Here is a 27,441-nt window from a genome sequence, read left to right as displayed (position 1 = left end):
GGTTGGAGTTCTGTGCAGCTCTGTGGGGTTCTGCATACACCGCCAGGAGCGGCTGGCCCCTTTTGGGCACTGGTTTCTCTTTACCCGGAAGTGCAGCCGGATGTCGGCAATCAACCACCTGGAGCACTTCCGGGTGCCTGATAAAAGGGAGCCAACGACCACCACTCAGCGGCCAGAGTCAGGTGGAGGTGGACAAAGCTTGCTGAGGAGGAGTGGTGGTGCCAAGGAGAGGAAAGTTCTCGATGTACTGGTGTGCTACTGTTTGGGACTGTGTTGTGGCTAGAGGGATTACGGGGAAGACGTGCCCTCCAGCTGAAGAAAAATAAAAACCATTTGTTTTATTTTACATGTGCCTCTGTGTCAATCTCTGTCAGGTCGGGCACAATATAGCGCCTTTTCTTACAATGTTCAGAGGACCTGGAGGCAGAATCTATATTTACTATGTCCAGCAGGTATGAAATTTCAGTGGATGACTGGAAGAAAATGATGTAGTCAAAAAAAAACGAAGTGAAGGTCAGAAAGCAGGAAAAGAACTATCAGTAACCAAAACCAAGAACTGCAAGGCAAAATTGAAGTCAAGAAGGATTGCAGAGAGTTCAAAAAACAAGAGAAAGAAAAGCAGGGTTTTGTAATCTGTGAAGTCAGATGGGGAATTACATCACATCAAGATCGAGAGTGCCAAGATCTCGGAGGACACACCCACTCAGAGGACACGCCCACTATGGGATTCCTGGCAACGGAAATCAACAATAGTGCTGTACAAATGATGGCAATAAAATGGCCCAACTAAAAATAATCAAAACCATAACCAGAAGCATAAATGAAGTCAATAGACTCTTTCAGTCCCAAGACGAAAAATCAAAAAATATTCAAAACTAGCCAACCCGCGGCATAGCATACGCCGCATAATTATTTATTGATGGGTGAACACTTCCTGAAAGACACAGTTGTCCAAATGGGAATGGGTTTGAGGATATGACCGAGTGATTGAAAAGATGGAACTCTGGAGAGAGCAACATACAATTGTCCGTGACTGAAAACTGGTTGTGGCAGATACAGGCATATCTTTTTGAAAGTTTGTCCCTGTGCCTTATTAATTGTCATTACGAAGGCCAATCTAACAGGAAATTGTCTGCGTGTAAAAGTAAAAGGCAAATTTGAACCTGATGGGGTCAGGGATATCTCGGAAGTGAATGGTGATAGTAGCTGGAAGCATTTGGGACATCGCCACAATTTCTGCCTCACCACCATAAACTCCAGAAGTATTCATGTAGTCAGCGTATGGTTGAGTAGACTGTATGACTATGCTTCCGTGACTAAGAACAACGCTCTGTCGTGCATACCCCATGGTCTTAGAGTTGGCGGGCGGGGCTTTGTCATGCGTACCCCATGCGTACTGCCTGCTCATGCCTCGAGAGTGAGGGTGGACGCAGGAGGAGGGTTACAGTTGGCGGGCAGGGCCCTGTCTTGCGTGCGTGCGTATCCCATGGTCGAGCAACTTGGTGGATTATATATAGAAAAGCAGCTGGAACCAAAAAGAACAATGAAAAGTCAACGTGGCTCAGAGGTGCATGTGGACTCTAGCAGAGACGAAAGCGACTGAGGCGGTGTTTGGTGAGGTGTTGCGTGCTGGCACATGAGGCTCTGTCGTGCGTACCCCATGACGCGGGAGGAGGGTTAGAGTTGGCGGACAGGGCTCTGTCGTGCATACCCGATGACGTGGGAGGAGGGTTACAGTTGGCAGGCAGGGCTCTGTCTTGCGTGTGTGCGTATCCTATGGTCCGGCGACTTGGTGGATTATATATAGAAAAGCAGCGGAAACCGAAAAGAACAATGAAAAGTCAACGTGGCTCAGAGGTGCATGTGAACTGTAGCAGAGACAAAAGCGACTGAGACGGTGTTTGGTGAGGTGTTGCGTGCCTCGAGAGCGAAGGTGGACTCGGGAGGAGGGTTAGAGTTGGTGGGCGGGGCATGGTCTTAGAGTTGGTAGGAGGGGCTCTGTGAGTTGGCGGGCATGGCTCTGTCGTGCATATCCCATGGTCTCTGTCTTGCGTGCCATGGTCGGCGGCTTAGTGAATTGTTGGTGGGCGGGACTCTGTGAGTTCGTGGGCTGGCTATGTCTTGCGTGCGTCTTGAATTATATATATAGATAGTAGACTGGGCGGCACGGTGGTGCAGTGGGTAGCGCTGCTGCCTCGCAGTTGAGAGATCTGGGGACCTGGGTTCGCTTCCCGGGTCCTCCCTGTGTGGAGTTTGCATTGTTCTCCCCGTGTCTGCGTGGGTTTCCTCCGGGCGCTCCGGTTTCCTCCCACAGTCCAAAGACATGCTGGTTAGGTGGATTGGTGATTCTAAATTGGCCCTAGTGTGTGCTTGGTGTGTGGGTGTGTTTGTGTGTGTCCTGCGGTGGGTTGGCACCCTGCCCAGGATTGGTTCCTGCCTTGTGCCCTGTGTTGGCTGGGATTGGCTCCGGCAGACCCCCGTGACCCTGTGTTCAGATTCAGCGGGTTGGAAAATGGATGGATGGATGGATAGTAGACTGACAATATTATCATTTTTTTTTCTGTTTTGCTTTTTGATTGCCTCTTTGTAATTGCAGGTATATAAACTAAAAAAAAATTAAAAATTGTCTGACTCACTGATAAACTAAGAGGAGTCAGGCTCGACACATGATATGAAAAACTATGAACCATGTGGTACAGTTGCATTAAAAAAAGAAAATCTTATATATAATTTGCCAGTCCCCTCACTCACTCACTCACTCACTCACTCACTCACTCACTCACTCACTCACTCACTCACTCACTCACTCACTCACTCACTCACGTCTGTCCGAAGCCGAATGCACAATCGCCTTCTGCACAGCTGCCCGAAAAACTTTACGAGACCGACATCACGGCAGGTGGCAGATTTACGGCCGAGAAAATTCAAAGAGAAAGGCGACTTCGACCAACATCGTGGCAGGGTCCGTCCGAAGCCGAAGCGCAGTCGCCTTCGGTGCAGCTGCCTGAAAAACCTTATGAGACCGACATCGCTGCAGGCAGAGGATTTACGGCCGCGAAAATTCAAAAAGAAAGGCGACTTCGACCATCATCGCGGCAGGCGGCGGATTTATGGCTGCAAAAATTCAAAGAGAAAGGCGACTTCGATTAAAGCTCTAGAGGCCTGAAAGGCGATTTTGACTACAGCTCCAGGCCTAATTACGCATTCATTCAATACACCTATATCAGGTTTGTGGTGCTTATACTTATTACTTACTATTCCACTCATGCCCGTTTCATCTTACGTTGTCAAAACGGGCTCTTTGTCTAGTCTATACATATTTACATATTTGAATATATAAATACTGTATATACTCTGTCCCTTCTGGAATCAGGATTGAAAAGTACACCAGGGGTTGGGGGGGAGGCATTGAGCACTACACAGCAGCCTAACCTCTCTCCACTTCTACCTACAGCTACCAAGACCAGGACCAATCAAATAAGCAGTGATGTCATATGAGCTCCGCCTCTTGCCAAACTTCTTCTCCTCCCATCAGTATTTAAAGACAGTGAGCCAACATAATAATAATAATAATAATAATAATAATAATAATAATAATAATAATAATAATAATTCTTTGCAAGGATGAAACCCAGGAGGAAATGCCAGATGTCCATTAACCTGGTGCTTTTTTTCCAATAAGAACTTAAAGTCAAACTCTACCATAAAAATGGGGTTGCCTGTGATACCCCAAGTCTTTTTAACATCTCCTCTTTTTAGAGTACGATTATACCTTGTCACACACATGCGCATGGGAGGCAACTGAAGGGCTCAGAAAAGGATAATTCCATTCCAGACCAGGTGGTGGCAGAGTGCACTGATCCTTCACTTTTTTATTGGCAGACCAACCATGGGAAATTTTGCCTGGACTCAATGATGTCATTTCCGGTTCTGGCCCCGATAACATCACTTTCTCTGGCCGACTTTAAAATGTTTGCCTGTCTGTTTGTTCTACCGCTGGACTGAAGTCTGTTGAGACCTGTTTTATTTGAATCATACTTTCATTGTTTGCAGCCTATTTTAAGTATACGGGCAGTTGCCCCCAAGCCTTTTTTTGTGTTTTTCAAATCCTTTCACAAAGTATACAGTATATATGTCAGTGGCAATGTGTGAAAAGCATGCGTTTGACATCTATAGAAGGCAAAGCATGAAATGACTGTGTTACTTTATTAGGCTCTATACTTTCCCTGGGCATTGTACAGAATGACTTGCTGGCTTGCTTTTTGCCATTGCATAGAATGCCTAGGAAATGTTTGAAATTTGAATCATTTCACACTTTGACATCCCATTTTCGTCATTCTACAGATCTCCTAGGCATAATACACAATGCCTAATTTCACACATTGACGGTAACAGATATACCAATACCAGTACACAGACAATAAACCTCCAGCCTAACAGAGAACATACATTGATGGTGACAACATAATCTTCATTTCATCATGCAAATCCATAAATCATACATATCTACATGAAATGTTCATCCTTGAAATAAACTAACTATCCTAGTATAATTTTAAAATTAAACAAAACTGGAAGTTTTCCTTATATTTAAATATCTTACAATTGTTCATGCAAAAAATACATATTAAATGTAAATACTTGAAACAGGAGTTATTTTGTTTTCTCTCTATTATAAAAAAAATCTTGGGAGGGAGACTAGGGAGACGAGACGTGATCTTCTCAGAAGACAATGTGATGTCCCGCAAGAGACACGCGAGACAAGGCAGTGAGACAATATTTAAAACAAGATCACAGACATCTAACCAAGCAGTTGTTGGAATGGTTTTCGCAGACAAACGTCATGTGTTCCCAGCTCTTAAAACAATGACAAGCGACAAGCAGAACACACAGCTTGCCAGCAGCAGCAGCAACCCAGCAGATGATCCGACAGCTTCTCCTTAGCGTGCGTTCAGTCCATACCTTCACAACGCGAGCGGCAGAGATGCGAAGAGGCAAAAGGCCAGCTGCTGTACAGGCTTTGAAATGATTGACGCGAAGTGCGACAAGCAAAACATGCAGTTCGCCAGCAGCAGCAGCAAACCAGCAGATGATCTGACCGCTTCAAAACAAGTTCACGGACATCTAACGTAGCAGTTATTGAAATGCTTTTGGCAGACACACTTCATGTGCTCCCAGCTCTTAAAACAACGATACGCAAAACACACAGCATGCCAGGAAATGATCCGACTGCTTCTCTTTAGTGTGCATTCAGCCCCCAGCCCCCAACCCCCTCCCCCCCCCCCTTTCACAAAGCGAGTGGCAGAGACACGAAGTGGCAATAGGACAGCTGCTGTACAGGCTTTATAATGATTGACACGCAGAGCGACAAACAGATCACGCAGCTCGCCGGCAGTAGAAGGACAGCAACTGAAAGAACAGCATCTCCTCAGCATGCGTTCAGCCATCCCCCCTTCACAACGCAAACAGCATTATACGTCCTGCAAGAAAGAGATTTAACCACGCCCGGGACCAGAAGTAAAGGACAAGTACTGTTTTTACAAAAGTTTTAAAGTAAAAGTGAAAATAATGCATATGTAACAATTCCCATGAAAATAACAATCTCTTTAAATTGTATATCCGGTAAACCAAACCCGGGGGTGGGCGAGCGAAGCGAACAGGGGGCGGATTTTCCCCTAGTTATTTAACAAAAAAATCTGCCAAAGGTGTAAACAAAATTTACTTGACAAGATTTCTTAAGATAAGCTAAATAATGTTAATACACATTTCTTGATAAGTCAATAAATCTTACAATAAGGAAATACAAAGTATAATGGCTTGACATATTAAAACTTCTCACTTGCTTAGATTTCATTCTTTGCAGTCCTCGCCAATGTGCACTGATCTGACAGTCCAGCCTGGATAAACTCTGTACCCTCAATTTGCAGGGAGGCCATTGTAATGGATGGACAGGGGGGCACAGCCTTCCAAGAGCACATGCTCCCCCAACACTCTGGATGGCAAAATTCCATCCAGAGTGTCCATTCTTGTTGGGAAATGCGGTCCTGTGAGGTGGGGCTGCTGGAGAGGTCTGTCCCTACTTTCAGGGCTTGACCCAGGAAAACTTCCTCCTTGAAGTATTCCTGAGTCCTTGCACAAAAGGAGCTGCCTCTCTCCACCGGGTGGTCAGAATTGGGAGGAGGTGGGTGAGACTGCATGGGAAGTGTAGGAGGAGAAATGTAGTGCTTGTTGTGCGGTCAATGTGAATTTCCCCTTGGGGATTAATAAAGTTATCTATCTATCTATCTATCTATCTATCTATCTATCTATCTATCTATCTATCTATCTATCTATCTATCTATCTATCTATCTATCTATCTATCTATCTATCTATCTATCTATCTATCTATCTATCTATCTATCTATCTATCTAAGAAGGAAGAAAACTGAAACCCTGTGGAGGTGTTGCCTGAAATAAACATCCTGTATTTGAACCCAGGACTGTGTTGTGAAGTTGAGTCTGGAGGTTTGGGGCACTGCAGCTCCCCCTACAGGCCACACCCCATCCTGCCAATGAATGTCAGAGAGTTTTTCCAACAAGAGAAAGGCTATGGAGAGCTCTTATTGTGTGCTCGAAGAAAATGTGAAGAGTATAACCGTGAAGTCATATGTGGTGGTATTTATGGATGGCATTTGCAGAGTTTTAATGCAAGTTTAAATGTAAAACCAATTAGCAGATGTTTATATTTTACATTAAATCAACCTTTATCCATGCAGTCAAAGCCTAGAGCTCCCATATTGACTGTTTAATTTTATTTTGTGGAATCTACGTTATGTCTGTTTGAGGATTATTATTAATATTATTGCAATTGTCGATGTTGTAGTTGTGGGATTATTATCTAAATTGCAGCCTTTAATCCATCCCCTAAATATTTATGATGAGTCCAGGCCCATTGTGACAATAATAACAGGAGTAAAGCACCGCATTGTTCTGGAGATTCACTGTTTCTTTCCATTTTTGACTTTTCACATGTTGATACTGCTTTTCTTGTTGTATTATTAATTCTACATAATACTAGCAGCTCTTATTTCTCAATAGACGTCTTTATTTTAAGACTTTACACCCAAAATATAAGCAGCAGCAAAAAATATTGAACAGCTGTTTCTGATGATATATATTTGTTGCAGTTAATGCCTACTAAATGGAAAATCGTTATTACTTTTTGATAAACGATCTCTCTGGATCTTTTTGAAAGAGGGGTATTTCTTAGAATAAATGATGAGCATTGTTAATACTTTTAAAGCATTCATACATTATAGGTACTGAAGCGAGCCATTCCTGCCTCTCAACTAAGCCTCCTACTTATCTAGTCATTCTTATTTACTGTTTTTAGCTTTTAAATAAAAAATATAATTCAGGTGTCCCCGTATGCCATACAATTGGAGATCAATTTGATTGTTTCAATGTAAATCTCTTTGAATCCATATGGCAAGCATTGGTCTGAAAATTGAATTGTCGTGAGGGATTTCTTCACTAATATGTACTGAAGTTCTTCATATGATTACTACTGGGCAATGTCCATTCATTTTAATCAGAGTATCGCGGAGGTAAAAAAATAAATTATGTACAGTCCTTTCCAGTCAATGACTACCTGAAATCTGAACCCATGGCCTTCTCTAAGTGCTGGGTTTCCACCCTAGTGATGCTTTACCAGGCCTTTACTGCGGTCGTCTTCGGGTGCTGCTTGTTCGTTTGACTTTCTGCTATCAGTTTCATCTTCAACAAGTGAAATGCATTTCCAGTTTGCTTGAGGTCAGTTGATCGATTTGGCCATTGAAGAATATTCTGCTCCTTGGCATCGAAAAGCACTTGGTTTGATTTCGCAGGATGTTTTTGCTCATTGTCCATCTGGACTGTGAAGAGTTTTCCTATCAGCTTTGCAGTATTTGTCTGACTCTGAGCAGACAGTGTGACCATCCTGTACACATCAGAATTCATCCTGCGACTTCTGCCAGCAGTCTTATCATCAGTAAATACCAGTAACTGACTTCCATTCACAGCCATGGATGATCAAACCATAACACTGGCTCCACCATGTTTCATAGATGATGTGGTATGCATCAAATCATGAGCCATGTCTTCTCTTCTCCATACTCTTCTCTTTCCATCATTCTGGTTTATATTAATCTTAGTTTCCTTTGTCCAAAGAAAATTGTTCCAGAACTGGACAAGCTTTTAAAAAATATATTCTGTCGAAGTCTATTCTGCCCTTCCTATGCTTGAGGTTCACTAGTGGTTTGCACTTTGTGGTAAACCCTCTGTCTTTACTTTCATGAAGTCTTCTTTTGATTGTAGACTTTGGAAATGATAGGTCTACCTCTCAGAGAGTGGTCTTGGTTTGGCTAAATGTTGTGAATGTGTTCTTCTTCACCAAGGGCAGAATCTTCCAATCATCCTCCACAGTTGTCTTCTGTGGTTTTCCAGACCTTCTGGTGTTGTTGAGCTCACCAGTGTGTTCATTTTCTTCAAGAATGTACCAAATGGTTGATTTGACCACTTCCAGCGTGTTCGTTGTTTCTCTAATGGGTTTGTTTTGTTTTCTTAGCCTAATGATGGCCTGTTTTTATTTGCATGGACAGCTCTTTGGACCTCATATTGAGAGGTCACATTGACAGCTTCCAAATGTAAATGCCACATTTGGAATTAATTCCTAGCTAATGAAATAATGAGGGACCTGCTCCCACCTGGCCATGCAATAGCTTGCCAGTCTGTTACTTATTACTTACTTTATTTACAAATGCTTTTGAGCCCCAGGAAATGGGGAAGCTATGCAGAAAAGTGTCTGTCATTCCTAAATGGCTCATACAATATTTTTGGTAAACCTCTTGAATTAAAGATGAAAGTCTACACTTCAGTCATATAATGATTGCTTTATTTCAAATACATTGTGGTGGCATACAGAGCCAAAATTATGAAAATCGTATCACTGTCCAAATACTTATGGACCTGAGTGTAAAGGGTAGAATGCACTGGCTGGCATCTTGGCCAGGATTGGTCCTATGCCCTTAACTGGTCAGAAGGCCAATGTAACTCCATTTTAAAGTTACATTCCCTCCTTCGACCCTCTAGATGGCAGCATCCCTGGACTTTAGGACCCATTCAGATATTTGCAGGGAATACTGGGAATTGTAATGCAGTGAGGTAGCCCTGCTGGGCTCCATGGATGCTGCCAGAAGTGCTTCCATCAGGCTATGCCCTGGCATCGGAAGAACCGCTCAACCTCATCCAGGCGAATGGGAGTCGGGTGTGGAGGATGGACAAAGCATGTCTGAGAGGTGAAGAAAATGAGAGAGAAGAAGAATTGTATTTTGCTTTGTATAACTTTTAAAGCCTTTATGTAAGGTTTTATTATTAATAAACTTATTACTGATATCAGGACTTGTGTCTGTGAAGTTGTGTCTGGGGTTTGGGGTGCTGCAAAGCCTCCTAGTGGTCACAATAAATAAATAAACAGAAAGAAAGAAAGAAAGAAAGAAAGAAAGAAAGAAAGAAAGAAAGAAAGAAAGAAAGAAAGAAAGAAAGAAAGAAAGAAAGAAAGAAAGAAAGAAAGAAAGAAAGAAAGAAAGAAAATGTCTGACTTGGCTACACCAGGACAAAGTAAATCTCATTTCTTGAGACAATAGGAACTTAACAAACAATAAACCTATTATTGTCATATTACTTATTATTCTTTGACTGAAGCCTTTATCTAATACACAATTGGTTACATGTCTTTTGCTTTTCCAATTGGAGCACAGGCAGGTGGGGTGACTTGCTTATGGTGTCAGTAGTGGGATTTCATCCCACATCTTCAGTGTTTGCAGTCCCAGGTCTAAGGCCTTAAACACTACAGCACAATGCCTGTCAAGTATACTTTCCTGAGACTAATACAGATTGTAACCTTGGAGCTCATGTTAAACTATTAAATGTAGGCGTTTCTCGCAGTTGGTATAACGCGAGCTGAAAGTAATAACCTGACAATTAGGTAAATTGCTAGCATTTTGTTAGCTTCACTTTCCAAATTTAATAGAAAGTTAAACCGATGAGAGTTAACGCCTTCCATTAAACAACGCCCAGCCATGTGAGAGCTTCAAGCTATATGGTGCACACCCACGCCCACCGACCCTCACACACACATTGTGGGAGACTAAGAGCCAACTAAGGTTGGCACTGAAGATCCTGCAAACTAGACAATCTGTTATGCTAAGAAGAATTTAGCTAAATATTTTTAGAGTGAGACTGGGAGAAGAGATGTAGTGCAAAAATAAGCAAAAGGTTAGAATCGGAAGATCAAGAGAACTAACGACAAAACCGAAATGAGAAAATAAAATCATTGACAAAGGAAGTAGCAATGATTCTAAACCAGCAAAGTAGTGCGTTTATTTATTTATTTTTTTTGTGCGAAAACTCAGTTAGGGAAATATGTCAATTGCTGACCTTTTAACTTGTCACATTGGAACATTAGGGTCACAGACTGAAAGGATCTGCTCCTAACAACAGGTACACAAAATCATGGTGTCCATAATAAAACAAAATGGCAAAAAATATATTTACAACTACTATCATTCATATTGTGACAACAGCTGACATTAGAAATGAATTCCAGGACCAGAATAAAATGCTAAACGGAGTATCAGATTTCATAAATTCATGAAAATAAACATGTAAAAAATAAACCACACATCACTTCATAACACAACCATTCACTCATCTAACTGGCTTACTATAAAGTAGAAATCCTATGAAAATCTTTTAAAGACTGTTCCAAATGAATGGTATTTCCTAGGACAATTATTTAGACGAGAATTTAAAGGGGAATTTAAATCATACGTTTGTGCCTTCTTTATAAGAGAAAGAGAGAAAGAAAACCAAGTCATCTTACTTTTATGTGTTAGGTTTATTGTCCCTAATTTGAACTTCATCTCAACAGTCACAAAATTCCTTGCCTGAATGTAAATGGGAAACCTCAACGCATGTAACGATTTTTATGTTTTTGATGCGTAGAAATCTATTTAGTCCATCCATCCAACCCACCATTTCTATTCCAAGTGGTAGCGAACACAAAGCAGGGAAACAACCTTAAATGGGATACCAGTCTATCACTGGGCACACTCATTGTTTAGACCAGTGTGTCTTAATCTTTTTTTGTCTCTCAACCCCATCCATGACAACCATCAGTTTTGGGTGGGGGTTCTCCTTGGAAAATTGCCTCTGACAGTCATAAAGGGGTGTTGGTGGTCCCCCTTGGAGAATCACTGACAATTATCATAGCAGAGTGATGTCAATTGCATAAACTTCCCACAGTGGCCAATCACAAGAAATTTATCAAAACAACTGTGGCCTTTTCCCATTAAATACAACTCTGACTCACGGCCCAGCTTGATCCAAAGGGTGGCAAACCGAGTTTAAGAACTCTATGGTCAGGTTAATCTGCATGTGGGAAGTAACTGATGTGTCTGGAGAAAAGCACACAGACATGAGAAGAACATGGAAACATCACACAAGCAGAGACGAGACTGGAAATTGAACCGAGGACGCTGGAGTACAAAGTAATGTGCCTCCTCCATAAAGAATGGCAATTCGTATTGCATTTGTAATGCTCTTGTGGTGGGTTGGCACCCTGCCCAGGATTGTTTCCTGCCTTGTGCCCTGTGTTGGCTGGGATTGGCTCCAGCAGACCCCCGTGACCCTGTGTTCGGATTCAGCGGGTTAGACAATGGATGGATGGATTTGTAATGCTCAGAAAATAAAATATACAAAGGAGAAAGGAACTGATTTAAAGAATGAACAAAGTGCACTTGTTTTAATGTTCTTTTGACGTTTTATATTTGGGAAATATAGAATTATTAAAATTGCAGTTTAGTGCCCAACCCGGCACAGACTCACTCGGAGACACGTGTAAAAACACAAAGATTTTTTATTTTTCTTCATCTGTGGGACACGTCTTCCTTGTGAACCCCACAGGCAATACACAGTCCCATCAGCACTTAAACTTAAAACAAGCACTCTTCTGGCACCACCACTCCTCCCGTCCAGCTTCGTCCTCCACCTCCCGACGCTGGCTCCCGAGTGGTGGTTGATGGCCCTTTTTATAGCCCACCCAGAAGTGCTCCAGGTGCTTGATCACCTGTTTCTGATTGCACTTCCGGGCGGGGCTGTAGATCCCAACAGGGCTGTGGAGAACTCTATCTCCCATGGAGCCCTGCAGGAAACTGAGGCACCATCATCAGCCAGGGAGGCTGTCACCAAGCGTCCCAAGGGGAGGTATTGAGAAGCCCATGGTTGCTCCCCCGGAAAATGTGTAGAAGGGGCTTCCCAGCCGGGCATGAGACCTTGCCGCCCGCCACAATGTCTTATGTCTTTTAATAATAGGCTTAAGTTTGTAGTAGATATTGTTTCAGGAAACATGTTTTCCTTTACTGACAAAAATAGCTATGCTCTTTAGGAGATAGTCTTAGATACTGAACTAGGATGTGAAATTTCTAATCTTATTCAGACAATTACAGTCTATAAGCCAGCAGGAAGGTCATAAACTGCCTAGCTGGTATGAAAGAGGAGGTTATGGAGCACTGAAATTTGTCCAGTGTTTACAACTGGCCATTCTTTTTAATGATGTCCTATTGGTCCAGTCATGCCAAAACACGATTGGATGAACCAAGGGAGCTGCCTGCACCAATTGTATTTGTGCTGATGTCATGTTTAGGGCTGAAATTTGAGATCTTATGGCCTTTACCTGTCATGTAAACCATTTTTATGTACCGTTGTCAGGGTTGCATCCCACGTTTCTAGGGGTGTGGTCTCTGGGGTCGTGACCTCAAAGGATAAAAGGTCAGCCTTTGCACTGAGCCTTATTTGATCTGCGGATAAAAACCCTCTAAATCTTTTTTGAATTCTCTTTGTGTTATTTTTCGTTTCTTGCTTGATTATTGACTGTGATTTTTTTGCCTCTCGTCTGGGTTTCGGTCGCTTTGTTTTAATTTCATTTATGTTTGTTTTGCCTTTTGCCGACATCTCCAGATTTAACTCAAGAAACTAATCATCTGACTGCCGAGTTGTGATAGGACTGGTATAAGTTGGTCACTTCGCCTTTCCCTCTCTTTGTTGCCATCTTGCCATGAAGAGAAGACCACATTTTTCTTTTGGTATTTTGCCGTAAAGAAAAGGCCACCTCTCTCTCTCTCTTGCCATTTCTCCATCATGAAGACATGTCTGCCTTGGCAGCGCTATTGAGACAGGCATACTGCTTGTTTCAGTACTCTGATTCAAAGGCCATGTGCTAGCAGAGACTAAGCTGGACAGAACTTACAACTGAAAGTCGCCTATGCCTGCAGCATGCACTGCTATTTAGACTATAATGTTATTTTTGCCACGCTCATTTTTCTTTGCTTACTATTTTTCAAGCTATAACCTTTACTTCATAATTAATTAAATGTGTAGCTCTTTCTCCTGCCTGTTTCTTTCACGCTATCTAATTGCCTGGTTATAGATGTAGAGTGTCTATCTATCTATCTATCTATCTATCTATCTATCTATCTATCTATCTATCTATCTATCTATCTATCTATCTATCTATCTATCTATCTATCTATCTATCTATCTATCTATCTATCTATCTATCTATCTATCTATCTATCTATCTATCTATCTATCTATCTATCTATCTATCTATCTATCTAGAGAGGATGGGGAGAGGAAGTGCTGAACTGCAGTACCTGACAAGAGTGGAAAGTGTAGAGGACTGGAGAAATTTTGAGACAAGTCTACATAATAAATAGTGTAAAGGGGAAAACATGGTCAACTTCAGTGGGACTCTGTATGACAAAACACTTAAACTTAAGCTGCCATTCAAGTTAACTGGTCTCAGAAGGAGGTTTCCTTGTCTATGAAGGATGAAAGGCTCACATGCCTTGAAGCAGCACGACATACAATACAGCATGATGTTCTCAGATGAACACTTTCATTACTTTGTAATGGTTACTCCTGTTCATTAATATTGGGTTTCATATTAATTTTAGAGATACTCACAAATCAAAGACAAGGTAGTGGTGCCCCTCTTCAGAAATGCTGTCATGGAGTCTCACTGAAAACACAAAAATTAACAGTTAGTTAATAAACAGATGCCTTGCATGATTGGCTCATTACAGCTATAGCCATGGATTAATAATATGAGAACACAAAGGCTGCTGACAGATCTTTAACAGTTTAGAATGTCCCCTGAAGGGGTTTCCAGTTATTTACATAGTGTGAGTTACAAAGTCAAGACAAAGGTTATTATACAGTATACAGTATTTCCCTTTGCTAGAGTGTTCATCAGCCCAGGGCAACTTACAAATACGTATCTTTTGCCTTGATGGATTTTATTCTGCATTTGACACAAGGACAGCTTAGTTGATTTGATAAGGACATATGTTGGGATTAAACTCCCAAATTGATGCCTGCAGAGCACAGCTTTTCATAAGTCCACTCTAAACTGTTTCCAGAGCCAACCTCAATCCTGTCCATATCATCCCACTCACACTGTAAAATATTTCTTCTCACTCCTGCAGAGAATTAACTTAAGCTTTTCTCACTTCTGCGCAGAACTGCCGTCAGCCCCGCCCACTGCCTTACATAAGCGACTTTAGCCCCACCCACTCCATCCCACAGCAGTGTCCTCCTGCTGCCTACACTGAAAACATCTGTCATGACTACAATTTTGTTTCTTTTTCTCTCTATATATAAAATCCAACATCTGCCTGTCTGTATGTCTGTCCACTTTTCACGAGAGAACTACTTAAAGGATTTAGATCGGGTTTTTTTCTATAATCTGCTTGAACATTGTGACAGTAGAGGCGTGGAGCCACCTCTAACACCCTCAGGTACCACTCTGAACACTGGATAAAAGTATAATTATTATTTATTAAATAATGATACTGTGCACAAAGCACCCTCCACTCCACACTCATAAACTACAATAATTCTCAATAATCACAAATCCTCCTCACCCAGACACTTCGCCACCCTACCTCCCAGCTCAGCTCAACGTCTGGGATTTCCCATCGTCCTTTTATATCCCCTGACCCGGAAGTGTTTCTGTCCAATCAGTCCACGGTTCCTTTTCCCTTCCGGGTCAGGGTAAACAGTCCTTTTCTTCACCCCAGGAGCACGTTGTTCCTTCCTGTCACGTGACCGTGATGTACTCCCGGGTTATAGGGCACATAAGAGTCCACGAGCCCCTTTACAGCGACTCCCGGTGGCCCCCAAGGTATCCAGCAGGGCTGTGTATAAAAACTACATAGTCCATGAGGCCCTGCTGGAACTCGGGGCACGTCCACGCTGCTGGGAGAGCTCCTCCTGGTGGCCTGGGGGTGAGGGCCGGAGTAAAAAGCTGACAATCCTTCACAACATTCTGGTTGATATTGCAACTTCTCTCATCGTGCTAAGTGTCATAGTTTTCTTGCGGTACTGATTTATTTGCACGAATGCGAGAGAGATGCAGTGGCCCGAGGGGAGGGGGTGGGGCCCTCCTCACTCATGCGCCAGCCTCGGGGCGTATCTTACATCACGCTTAGCTAGTGAACGAGAGAACTACTTAACGGATTTAAATCGGGGTTTTTTCTATAATATGTTTGAACATTCCAGTTGATTTTGCAACTTCTCTCATCACGCTAAGTATCATAGTTCGTGTGCAGGAGCGATATATTCACGCTAATCTGAGACAGAGGTTGTGGGCCGAGGGGAGGGGGAAGCGTGATGACAGGAGTGGAAAGCCGGGCAGGGCCCTCCTCACTCACGCGCCAGCCTCCGTTTGAGTTGGTCTACCTGTAGCCACATTTTGGAGTGTACCTTGCCTCTTCTTAGCTAGCGATACCTGTTTATTTATTGATTTTTAAAGTGTGTCCTGTTTCACTACTACACGGTTGGAGCCGTGGAGGATGGCTACTTATATATATATATTATTCCTTGACTGTTAAAAATCACCATCATTCTTTTTGGGGAACCGCGTGATCATATTTGTTTTAGTTCCTGATATGTTTTAAACAATGTTGAAAAGTATTAATGAATCTCCTGCTGTTATGTTCTCTGATTTTCAAAAATGAATTGTGCAAATTCTAGCAGAGTGTTTAGCTAATGTCACACATGTGCGCATGGGAGGCAGCTAAAGGGCTGAAAAAGGCGGAAAGCTACCAGAACAGTAGGAGAATTCAGCGGCAAGTAGGGCAACTTCCCTGTTGCAGGGCCCCAGATGGAAGAAGCAGGGGAGCCGCCAGCTAAAGAAGGCACCAGGTTTTTTTTAATGAACTGTTTCCAGCCGTTGTTGGTTTAACCTCATTTTAATGGATCTATTTATTGGATTATTCTAACCTCCACATTGCACCTAGTTTTATACAGTTAGGTCCAGAAATATTTGGACAGAGACAACTTTTTTCTAATTTTGGTTCTGTACATTACCACAATGAATTTTAAATGAAACAACTCAGATGCAGTTGAAGTACAGACTTTCAGCTTTAATTCAGTGGGGTGAACAAAACGATTGCATAAAAATGTGAGGCAACTAAAGCATTTTTTGAACACAATCCCTTCATTTCAGGGGCTCAAAAGTAATTGGACAATTGACTCAAAGGCTATTTCATGGGCAGGTGTGGGCAAGTTCGTCGTTATGCCCTTATCAATTAAGCAGATAAAAGGCCTGGAGTTTATTTGAGGTGTGGTGCTTGTATGTGGAAGATTTTGCTGTGAACAGACAACATGCGGTCAAAGGAGCTCTCCATGCAGGTGAAAGAAGCCATCCTTAAGCTGTGAAAACAGAAAAAACCCATCCGAGAAATTGCTACAATATTACGAGTGGCAAAATCTACAGTTTGGTACATCCTGAGAAAAAAATCAAGCACTGGTGAACTCAGCAACGCAAAAAGACCTGGACCTCCAAGGAAGACAACAGTGGTGGATGATCACAGAATCATTTCCATGGTGAAGAGAAACCCGTTCACAACAGCCAACCAAGTGAACAACACTCTCCAGGGGGTAGGTGTATCGATATCCAAGTCTACCATAAAGAGAAGACTGCATGAAAGTAAATACAGAGGGTGCACTGCAAGGTGCAAGCCACTCATAAGCCTCAAGAATAGAAAGGCTAGATTGGACTTTGCTAAAGAACATCTAAAAAAGAGCACAGTTCTGGAAAAACATTCTTTGGACAGATGACACCAAGATCAACCTCTACCAGAATGATGGCAAGAAAAAAGTATGGAGAAGGCGTGGAACAGCTCATTATCCAAAGCATAGCACATCATCTGTAAAACACGGTGGAGGCAGTGTGATGGCTTGGGCGTGCATGGCTGCCAGTGGCACTGGGACACTAGTGTTTATTGATGATGTGACACAGGACAGAAGCAGACGAATGAATTCTAAGGTGATATCTGCTCAAATCCAGCTAAATGCAGTCAAATTGATTGGGTGGCGTTTCATGATACAGATGGACAATGACCCAAAACATACAGCCAAAGCAACCTAGGAGTTTATTAAAGCAAAGAAGTGAAAAATTCTTGAATGGCCAAGTCAGTCACCAGGGGCCTCATGTATAAACAGTGCGTACGCACAGAAATGTTGCGTACGAACGTTTCCACACTCAAATCGCGATGTATAAAACCTAAACTTGGCGTAAAGCCACACACATTTCCACGGTAACTCATACCTTGGTGTACGCAAGTCCTCCGCTCGGTTTTGCAGACTGGCGGCACCCAGCGTCAAAGCAGTGCTACTGTTCCTGAGTGATCACCCTTTCTTTCTTAGCTCCACTTTCCTGACGCGGCTTTATAAATACACTGAAACTAACTGCATATTGTTTTTTAGTGTAATGCATCTGATTGTAATTAACCTGTAGCAATATAATGGTCCAGGGAATAGCTATAGTATTCCAAATACCATAACTGCTTTAGCGTTGTAACTCTCACTGCATCCTCTTCTTCTTCTTTCAGCTGCTCCCTTTAGGTGTTGCCACAGCAGATCATCTTTTTCCATATTACTCTCACTGCACCACTCGGAGTATTTATATCACTGTATCTGAGTGGGGAATCACAGCAGCAGCTGATCGGAAAGAGAATTATCGGTACACAGCATGAAGCAGACGCTGCCTGAGCCAAGGCAAAATGCTTTAGAGACTTCCCAGTACGGACTTCGCGGTTTAGAAAAGGTTTCATCCCAAGAACTATAAACACACTCAATCAGTCCATCAAGTGCTCCTTGTAGAACTGTTTACTTATAAGTACAATTACCTCACTGTAAACTTGCACTACAGTTATAATATTGCACAACCTGCGCCACTTTATAAAGCGAGTATTTACATATGATGACGGCATTTATTTTTAAGATGAAATGCAGCAAAATATGTTGATTATATTATACAGAAAAAACTAACTTTTTTTAAATAATCTTTATTGTTAATAATTAAACATGTGAGGACATGGTGCCGCAGCGCTAGCTAGTTCAGGGATTGTTCCTGCATTGCGTTGTATTCTTGCTGGTGCTGACGCGACACTGGAAGGATAGACGGATAGAATGATTAAACATGTACTACAAAGATATTTCAATGTTCCTTAAAAGTTTTGAAGAATCGGCGTTTTAAGCTTACAGATGGCTTCACGTCTATATAGCTGATTGTGTGGCGATTGGGTTTTTGGAGAAAGAAAAGTAAGGACAGGAATTGGAGGTTAGTACGTTTGAAAGAGACAGTACTTCTGTAATAAATTATTTCATCGAAGGTCGTGCATGGCGCCGCAAGCCTCTTGCGTGAGACATGAACAAGCACTGCGCCACCGTGTTCCCATGTATAATAACATGCTTTCATTCCTATCATCATGAAAAAGATATCGCGTATACATCTCAGTATTTTAATTATTCAGAGAGCTGTAATATCAAGAATATAATGGTTTATGAATCCTGTTGGAGAAAGAGAAAGCCCGTTTAAGAAGCAGGTAGTGATTCACACATGTAGAGCACATAGAAGATCAAATACAGAACAAAGCATTTAACATGCCACTTTAGTTACAATAGGATTTGAGAAACTAGTAAATTAAACGATTTTAAGATGAAGTTTATGATGTTCTACTTTAATGGCAAAATAAACTATGTGATTAAAGTCGAAATTTTGAGATTAAAGTTGACATTTCGTGCTTTTTTCCCACTGTGTGCCTATTATTTTTTGTTTGTACCCTAATACGCTGTCATATGACACTCAGACGGTGGGCTACGACTTGCCTTTTCACGGCGACTTTGATATGTGATTTCTTTTTTATTTCGGGCACTGTGCGACTTTGTGAACTTGAGCCTTCGAGTTTCTCCGACACTCTGTCACTCGATCAACTTACTTTTGTCGTTTATATCACTGTTTAAACCAACAAATAGTATGTTTTTCCTTTGCCTCCACTTGTTATTCACTGAAATTCTTATATTTCTCCCCGTGCTTTTCCCATTGTCTTTTCACAGAAGACTATTTATATTGATTTGCATATTCAAAGAGGCGTAATTCTGGGAGGAGTTGGGGCGGGACAGAAGGCGCGTGCACGTGCGTTACTTTTCACGCTGATTGGGATTTATGTAGTGGAAGAACGTGAAAGTTTACGTATGTACAGATTCCTGCATCTGGATTTTTCTGTGCGTACGCACATTCCTGCTTTTGTGCTTACGCTATGTTATAGTGTGAGTTCTACGCACGGTGTTATACATGAGGCCCCTGATCTTAACCCAATTGAGCATGCATTTCACTTGTTGAAGACTAAACTTCAGACAGAAAGGCCCACAAACAAACAGCAACTGAAAGCCGCTGCAGTAAAGGCCTGGCAGAGCATTAAAAAGGAGGAAACCCAGCATCTGGTGATGTCCATGAGTTCAAGACTTCAGGCTGTCATTGCCAGCAACTGGTTTTCAACCAAGTATTAGACACGAACATTTTATTTCCAGTTATTTAATTTGTCCAGTTACTTTTGAGTCCCTGAAATGAAGGGATTGTGTTCAAAAAATTGTTTTAGTTGCCTCACATTTTTATGCAATCGTTTTGTTCACCCCACTGAATTAAAGCTGAAAGTCTGCACTTCAACTGCATCTGAGTTGTTTCATTTAAAATTCATTGTGGTAATGTACAGAACCAAAATTAGAAAAAAATTGTCTCTGTCCAAATATTTATGGACCTAACTGTAGATTATTTATTTAGTGACATTTTGATGCACTACACTATTGTTTTGAACACTTTTTGGTTTTGACTGTATTTAATAAAAGCACTGTTTGTATTTTGCACCTTCCCCTTGCTTTGTTTGGTGCCCTCATTGTCCAGCTCATCTGATTACGTTACCAATGGTGTCGGGTTCAAGAGACTCCCAAAAGAGAGATGGGAGCATGGAGCAGAACCCGTATCGTCACATTGAGAAAATGAATTCTGAATTATACCAGCAAATTCTAAAGGAAAATGTCAGTACATCTGTCCATGGACTACATCTCAAGAGAAACTGGATCATCCAGCAAGACAAGGACCAAAAGAACACAAGTTGTTCTACCAAAGAGTGGTTGAAGGCCTAGTCAAAGTCTTGACCTTAACCCAATAGAAATGCTGTGAAAGGACCTGAAGCATGCAGTTCATTTGACTTGAGGCAATTCTGTATGGAGGACCAGGCTACAATTTCTCCAAGCCAATGTGCAAGACTGATCAAGACCTACCAGAAATGTTTAGTTGCAGTTTTTTTGCTGCAAAAGAGGGTCACACCAAATACTAAAAGCAAAGGTTCTGTCACACACGTGCGCTTGGGAGACAGTTTACGGGCTCAAATAGATGCAGTTACCCGTCGAACCGGGGTGTGGCGCTGCCCTTTAACTGTTCTCTCTTCTCTCCTGGTAGAACTGCAGAAACCACCTGATAACATCACTTCCGGTTCCAACCCTCAAGATCACGCCTCTTCCTACACATCACTTCCGGTTTCAATCCTCAAAACCACTCCTCTTCATAACATCATTTCCTGCAGACCTACTTATATATACTACTCTCATTTTCTTTTGTGCCAGTTCCATTTTGAACTCAGTCTGTAAAGATGGATGCATTCAATGTGGAGGTGGGATTACATCAGGGATCGGCTCTGAGCCCTTTCTTATTTGTAATGGTGATGGACAGGTTGACAGATGAGATTATTCAGTACTCCCCACGGACTATGATGTTTGCTGATGACATTGTGATCTTTAGTGATAGTAGGGATCAGGTTGAGGAGACCCTGGAGAGGTGGAGATATGCTCTAGAGAGGAGAGGAATGAAGGTCAGTAGGAACAAGACAGAATACATGTGTGTGAATGAGAGGGAGGTCAATGGAATGGTGAAGATGCAGGGAGTAGAGTTGGCGAAGGTGGATGAGTTTAAATACTTTGGGTCAACAGTACAGAGTAACAGGAATTGTGGAAGAGAGGTGAAAAAGAGAGTGCAGGCAGGGTGGAATGGGTGAAGAAGAGTGTCAGGAGTGATTTGTGACAGACGGGCATCAGCAAGAGTGACAGGGAAGGTCTACAGGACGGTAGTGAGACCAGCTATGTTATATGGGCTGGAGATGGTGGCACTGACCTGAAAGCAGGAGACAGAGCTGGAGGTGACAGAGTTAAAGATGCTAAGATTTGCATTGGGTGTGACAAGAATGGACAGGATTAGAAATGAGGACATTAGAAGGTCAGCTCAAGTTTGATGGTTGGGAGACAAAGTCAGAGAGATGACTGTGTTGGTTTGGATATGTGCAGAGGAGAGATGCTGTGTACAGTATATTGGGTGAAGGATGTTAAGGATAGAGCTGCCAGGGATGAGGAAAAGAGGAAGGCCTAAGAGAAGGTTTATGGATGTGGTGAGAGAGGACATGTAGGTGTTGGGTGTAACAGAACAAGATGACGAGGACAGAAAGATATGGAAAAAGATGATCCACTGTGGCAACCTCTAATGGGAGCAGCCGTAAGAAGAAGAAGACGTCATTTCCTTTTTTTTCTGTGCGACAGTATATGGGGGATCCCCCCAAACCTTTGACAGTGTTTTTGTGCTTATTTTACAGTTCACCTACTTTTCCCACTCACAGATGTGTGACATTGGATCATTCTCCTCAATAAACAAATGACCACTTATGCTATTTTTGTCTATTTTATTCAATTGTGTTCTCTTTGTGTTCCTACTTTTAGGACAAGTGTGTACATCTGACGATCCTCTAGGTCTCCTTTATGAAGGAATATGGAAAATCCTAAAGGGTTCACTAACTTACAAGCAGCACTGTAAATCTACATTAGCTTCTCATCTGCGAACAAAAAGCACCACATTTATAAATTGTATTTTTTCTTATCTTAAGAATTATTATTATGTTCTAGTGAGAATTTAAATCTTTTACGAGGTCAAGATGGAGAAGTCCTTTGGCTAGTTATTAAGTTTCTCAAACTTGCACCTTGATGACATTGATTTGCTCACAGCTAATCTACAATCAATTTCCCTCTCACACACAATAAGCTCCTGTCTGTGTGTGTGTGTATGTATGTGAGATGCTGCTCAGAACTTTCCTCCTGAATTTAAAAAGAGAAACTCATAAAAGCTACAAACATATCCTTCACAAAGGTTATTGCTTTTCAGTTACAGTGATATCAACCAGGATTGGATTGGGTCTCAAAACCGACCTGGGTATCCTTCAGCGAAAGAGGTGACAAGGTTGACCCACTTGGCCCATTATTCATTGTAATTTTCTTAAAATGTGTGATGAGTACGCGGCTCGCTACTTGCTATGAACCTATGATTTGAACTCTATCTAAACTGTTCCTAAACTTAATCTGTAAACTGTTGTTTAGACACAACTTAAAACTTGATGACATGCTTAGCAATGAAATTTAATGAAAAATAAAAATTTAGTAACACAGCCTACATGTTATTAAAGTACATGTCAGATGTCAATGTCATGTCCAAGTGCCAGTACCCTAGTAGGCTAGTAGCTTACGCAGTTCGCTGCTTTTAGCAGCCACATCATCAACAATACTGTTAGTGTCGAGTTTGGTTAGGATACTTTTCTCCACCGACATCAACATGAACGCCTCAAGATGTTCTTGTGTCATTGTGCTTCTCAGGCGGCATTTGATTCTCTTCAACGCAGAGAATGGTCTTTTACACTGCACTTGCGACACAGGCAGCGTTAGCAGTAGCATGTAGGCGAGCCCAATGCTCTTGTAAGCAATCAGTTAAGAGGTTTAACTGGAGTAGCACCTTGTAGCAGCAGAGACTTGCAAGTTGACACAGTTGTCCCATCTTGTTCACGAAGAAGAATTTAAATACTAGACATGTGATAAAATAAATGGAAATAATGTATATGCTAAACGAAATGTAGCGGTATCGAAACAGAAATCGGCAAAAGGCAGTTTTGACCAAATTTTTCGCTGCAACGTTGTGTACTGACAACTAAAACAAATTGATGACGTAATTTGGTATATTGTATATGTGAAGTTCCTTCCTGCCTTAAGCGTTCCACAATTAATCCGGTTCCAAAGAAAACCTCCATCGCAGGGTTAAATGACTACAAGCCAGTCGCCCTGACGTCTGTGATCATGAAATCCTTTGAAAGACTGGTGTTGACCTACCTGAAGGACATTACAGACCCCCTGCTTGACCCCCTACAGTTTGCTTACCGAGCAAACAGGTCAGTGGATGATGCAATCAACATGGGACTGCACTACATCCTGCAACATCTCGACTCTCCAGGGACATATGCTAGGATCCTGTTTGTGGACTTCAGCTCGGCGTTCAATACTATCATTCCAGAAGTCCTCCACACCAAACTCACTTGGCTCACTGTACCAGCTCCCATCTCCCAGTGGATCAAAAACTTCCTGACAGATAGGAAGTAGCAAGTGAGACTGGGAAAAATCACATCCAGCACACGAACAGTCAGCACTGGCGCCCCCCAGGGATATGTCCTCTCTCCTCTGCTCTTCTCCCTCAACACAAATGACTGCACCTCAAGAGACCCGTCTGTTAAAATCCTGAAGTTCGCAGATGATATGACAGTCATTGGCCTCATCAAGGACAGTGACGAGTCTGTATACAGACGAGAGGTCGAACAGCTGGCCCTCTGGTGCGGTCAAAACAACCTGGAGCTGAACAAGCTTAAAACTGTGGAGATGACAGTGGACTTCAGGAGGAGCCCCCCAGTGCTGCCCCCTCTCACACTACTCAACAGCATTGTGTCTGCTGTGGAAAACTTTAGGTTTCTGGGATCCACAATTTCCCAGGACCTAAAGTGGGAACTAAACATAAACACAATTGTTAAAAAGGCCCAGCAGAGGTTGTACTTCCTGCGCCAGCACAGGAAGTTCAACCTGCCTCAGGAGCTGCTCATCCAATTTTACTCTGCAGTAATCCAGTCTGTTGTTCTCTGTTCATCTATCACAGTCTGGTTTGGCTCAGCCACAAAACAGGACAGGAACAGACTTCAACGGACAGTCAGGATTGCAGAAAAAATCATTGGTGTTGATCTGCCCTCCATTCAAGACTTATACAGATCTTGAGTCAGGAAATGGGCAGAAAACATCATTGCAGACCCATCACACCCTGGTTACAACCTTTTTCAACTTCTTCCCTCTGGTAGGCGCTACAGAGCACTGTACGCCAAAACTACCAGACATGTGAACAGTTTCTTTCCTCAGGCCATCACTCTCATAAACACTTAAGTCAATCTCACAGCATCAGGGACAATACTAGGTAAAACCGGAGTCCAATTCCTTGTATGTGTACATATACTTGGCCAATAAAGCTGATTCTGATTCTGATTCTGATTCTGATTCTATATAAATCACAGTAACGGACAGATAATGTTCAGTAGTTTAGAAAATTAATTTTAATGTAAAAATTTATTTAAAAATTTATTTCATGAAACGGCCAGCCCATGACCAGACCAGAGTCCGCAGCCCACCAGGCAAGTGCCCAAATGCCCTAATGGCCAGTCCGCCCCTGATACCAATGACCAGAATGCATTAGCGGGCTTTATCCTAACTACTGTAAGTTACAATGAATATTCCTAGGCATCAAAGTAGGTGAACTTATTGTTTGGTTCTTTCTGACTCCAAGTGTAGGTGATGTTTTATCCCCAAACCTTTTGACTCGCCCTTCTCCTGCACACAGGCCTTTACTTTTTTCGTTATGAAGCTCCTCTTCTTCTTTGCTTTGAATGCACCTCTAAGATTATACACAAAGTGGTCCTCATTTGCCAACATAAAATTTACACCTGCTGGGTAGTCAGTGATCAGTTGACTCCCTTCTTCAACAAGATGAAAACATTGCTTTTGGGCAGAGTGTCTCTTGCTTGTGCACTTTGCTTTACTTTAGCAAGCTTTGGGCTTTCTATTGTAGCCCAGGTAGAAATGTGCTTAAATAGCTGATTGATTTTAAATAAGTTATTGAAGTAAAAATGTAAATGTTTGTGTTTTAAACTGTTAATTTTAGTGCAGTAGTTCGTTTACGTGATTATGCAGACTTTTATTTTGATAACCGGATGTGGGAGAGAAAACGGAAGGGGGTGAAAGGGCTGGCTGTGGGGGAGAATGGAGGAGAAAGAAAAAGAGCGTGACTCCGAGGTGGTGTAGCAGAAAGTTTGGGAGACAAATTATCAGCAAGATAATTTACCGGAATACGAACTGCTGAGAGAGACGGAGAATTTTGATTAGACGTTCCGGCGAAGAACCACTCGTTAATTCAGCGAGGGGAAGTAGCAGCGTGAACCGATAGAGGCAGCAGCTAACTCAGCTCAACGCACTTCTGGTGGACATTCGCTTATTTGGAAATGGAGACGCTTTTGGATTCGCTCAGCAGCGGTTCCCTGCTCACGGACAGAGGCAGAGGGGTCAGAAGGATTTGTTGGACTGATACCACCATTGCCAAGTAAGGCACCTCTTTCCTTTTTATTTGTTGCTCCTGGTGGAGTGAATCGACCGCTAAGTTTTTGGTCACAACGCTCACAAGCACCGAATCAGGCCTGCAACGTTTTGTTTCAATACGAGTTTGACAAGACTGAATGTGTTTTTATTTTATTATTAATGGTGTAATATAGTTTATGATTATTCGTTTGGGTAAAAAAAAATTCCTGATTATTTCCAGTTTATTAATTGTGTTGTGTTGGTTTATAATTAAACGGGGAGTTTATCATTGTTTTATAACCCAGTTTCTTGGTATTTATTATAAGTTTATGTGTAGTATACTGTAAACTATTGGTTTGGGAACAAATGTTAACAGGTAACTTCTTCTACCTTTATTTATTTGTTATTACCTAACCAGTATATTGCTATACTTAAGTAATAAGATTTTATTCATAGTGACCCGAGACGCAAAATATTAAAGTAATTAGAATCATAATAAATTAGGCATTGGAGTAGACGGGCTACACTATTACAGCCAGTCTTCCACTTTCACAGCCCAGAACTAAGTTGCCCACTAGAGTCAAAGGGATTGTGGCAAAGTGAGGTCCGTGGCTGTTTGGCATTTTAAATAATCACCGCATTCGTGTCTTCGTGTGGGGTGTGGTGAGCGGTTCCCATGTGAGATATGGGAGCGGATGGTCCTGCACTTAGTGCACAGGTGTAGGATCATCCGCAACCCTAATTGACGCCGGGAGCTGCTGATTGCCCCAACTGTACCACGTCCCCATTTTAAAAGAGAGGTGCGAGTGCGAGAGGGGAGAATCGAGAATCGAGAATCAAGAATTGACAAAGGTGAGAGAGAGAGGAAAAGGCAAGTGGCACAAGGAGCCAGTGTGCGCGAGCTGAAGGGAGGAAGCTCGAGGGAGAGAAAGCAGGCAGCTGGGAAGGAGAACCCCTTGAGCAGAATGAGAAGCTGATGCCCAGGGGTCTGAAGGAGTGATCGCTCCGGCTGAGCATCTCGGGGAGCCAGCGTGATGTGCACTAAAAGGAGCCACTCACTATGGAAGTCCAGGAAGGCAGAGGGTGGTCATTGTGAGTGCCATGGCTGTTGGGGTCCCAAGCCTCGGTCCAGAGAGGGAGCCTCACCGTAATCCATGGGATGGCAGGGACCCGAACCTGCGGAATGTCAGCTGCACCTGTCAGTAGGGCGACTCCTCTGCTGCAAGGCCAATATATGTGAGAGAGAAGGAACCGGGCTTTTTAATAAAGACAGTTTCCTGCCAGCTGATTTTTAACCTCATCTTTTAATGGATTTCTTTTTTTTGATTTTAACCTCCACATCACCTTTGTCTGTATTGAATTATTCATTTTGGATGAAGCACTGCACTTTCTGAATGCTTGTTTCTTTATTAAAGGCACTGATCACTTTTACACCAACCCCTTGCTCCAAGTGTGTTTTGTCCTTATCTGCCAAGATCACCTCAGTTACGGTACTGACAGTTCAAGAGGCTCCCATAATAGAAAAGGGAGCCAGGAGCCGACCCGCACCG

The 27,441-nt window shown here is 42.3% G+C and overlaps 1 protein-coding gene across 2 annotated transcripts in view; it reads right to left on the bottom strand.

The window, feature by feature from the left end:
- camk2a (calcium/calmodulin-dependent protein kinase II alpha) overlaps positions 1-27,441 on the bottom strand; it is a 432,468-nt gene that overhangs the window by 183,168 nt on the left and 221,859 nt on the right. For both annotated transcript variants that reach the window (XM_028813039.2, XM_028813038.2), the window contains exon 4: positions 14,045-14,099. In XM_028813039.2, coding sequence (XP_028668872.1) covers positions 14,045-14,099 — 55 coding nt within the window. The remainder of the gene's footprint in view (positions 1-14,044; positions 14,100-27,441) is intronic.

This window comes from Erpetoichthys calabaricus, chromosome 11 (assembly GCF_900747795.2).
Source record: "Erpetoichthys calabaricus chromosome 11, fErpCal1.3, whole genome shotgun sequence".
Taxonomy (NCBI): Eukaryota; Metazoa; Chordata; class Cladistia; order Polypteriformes; family Polypteridae; genus Erpetoichthys; species Erpetoichthys calabaricus.
Note: the sequence above shows the minus strand (reverse complement) of the source record. Positions and strands in the feature narration are given on the sequence as shown.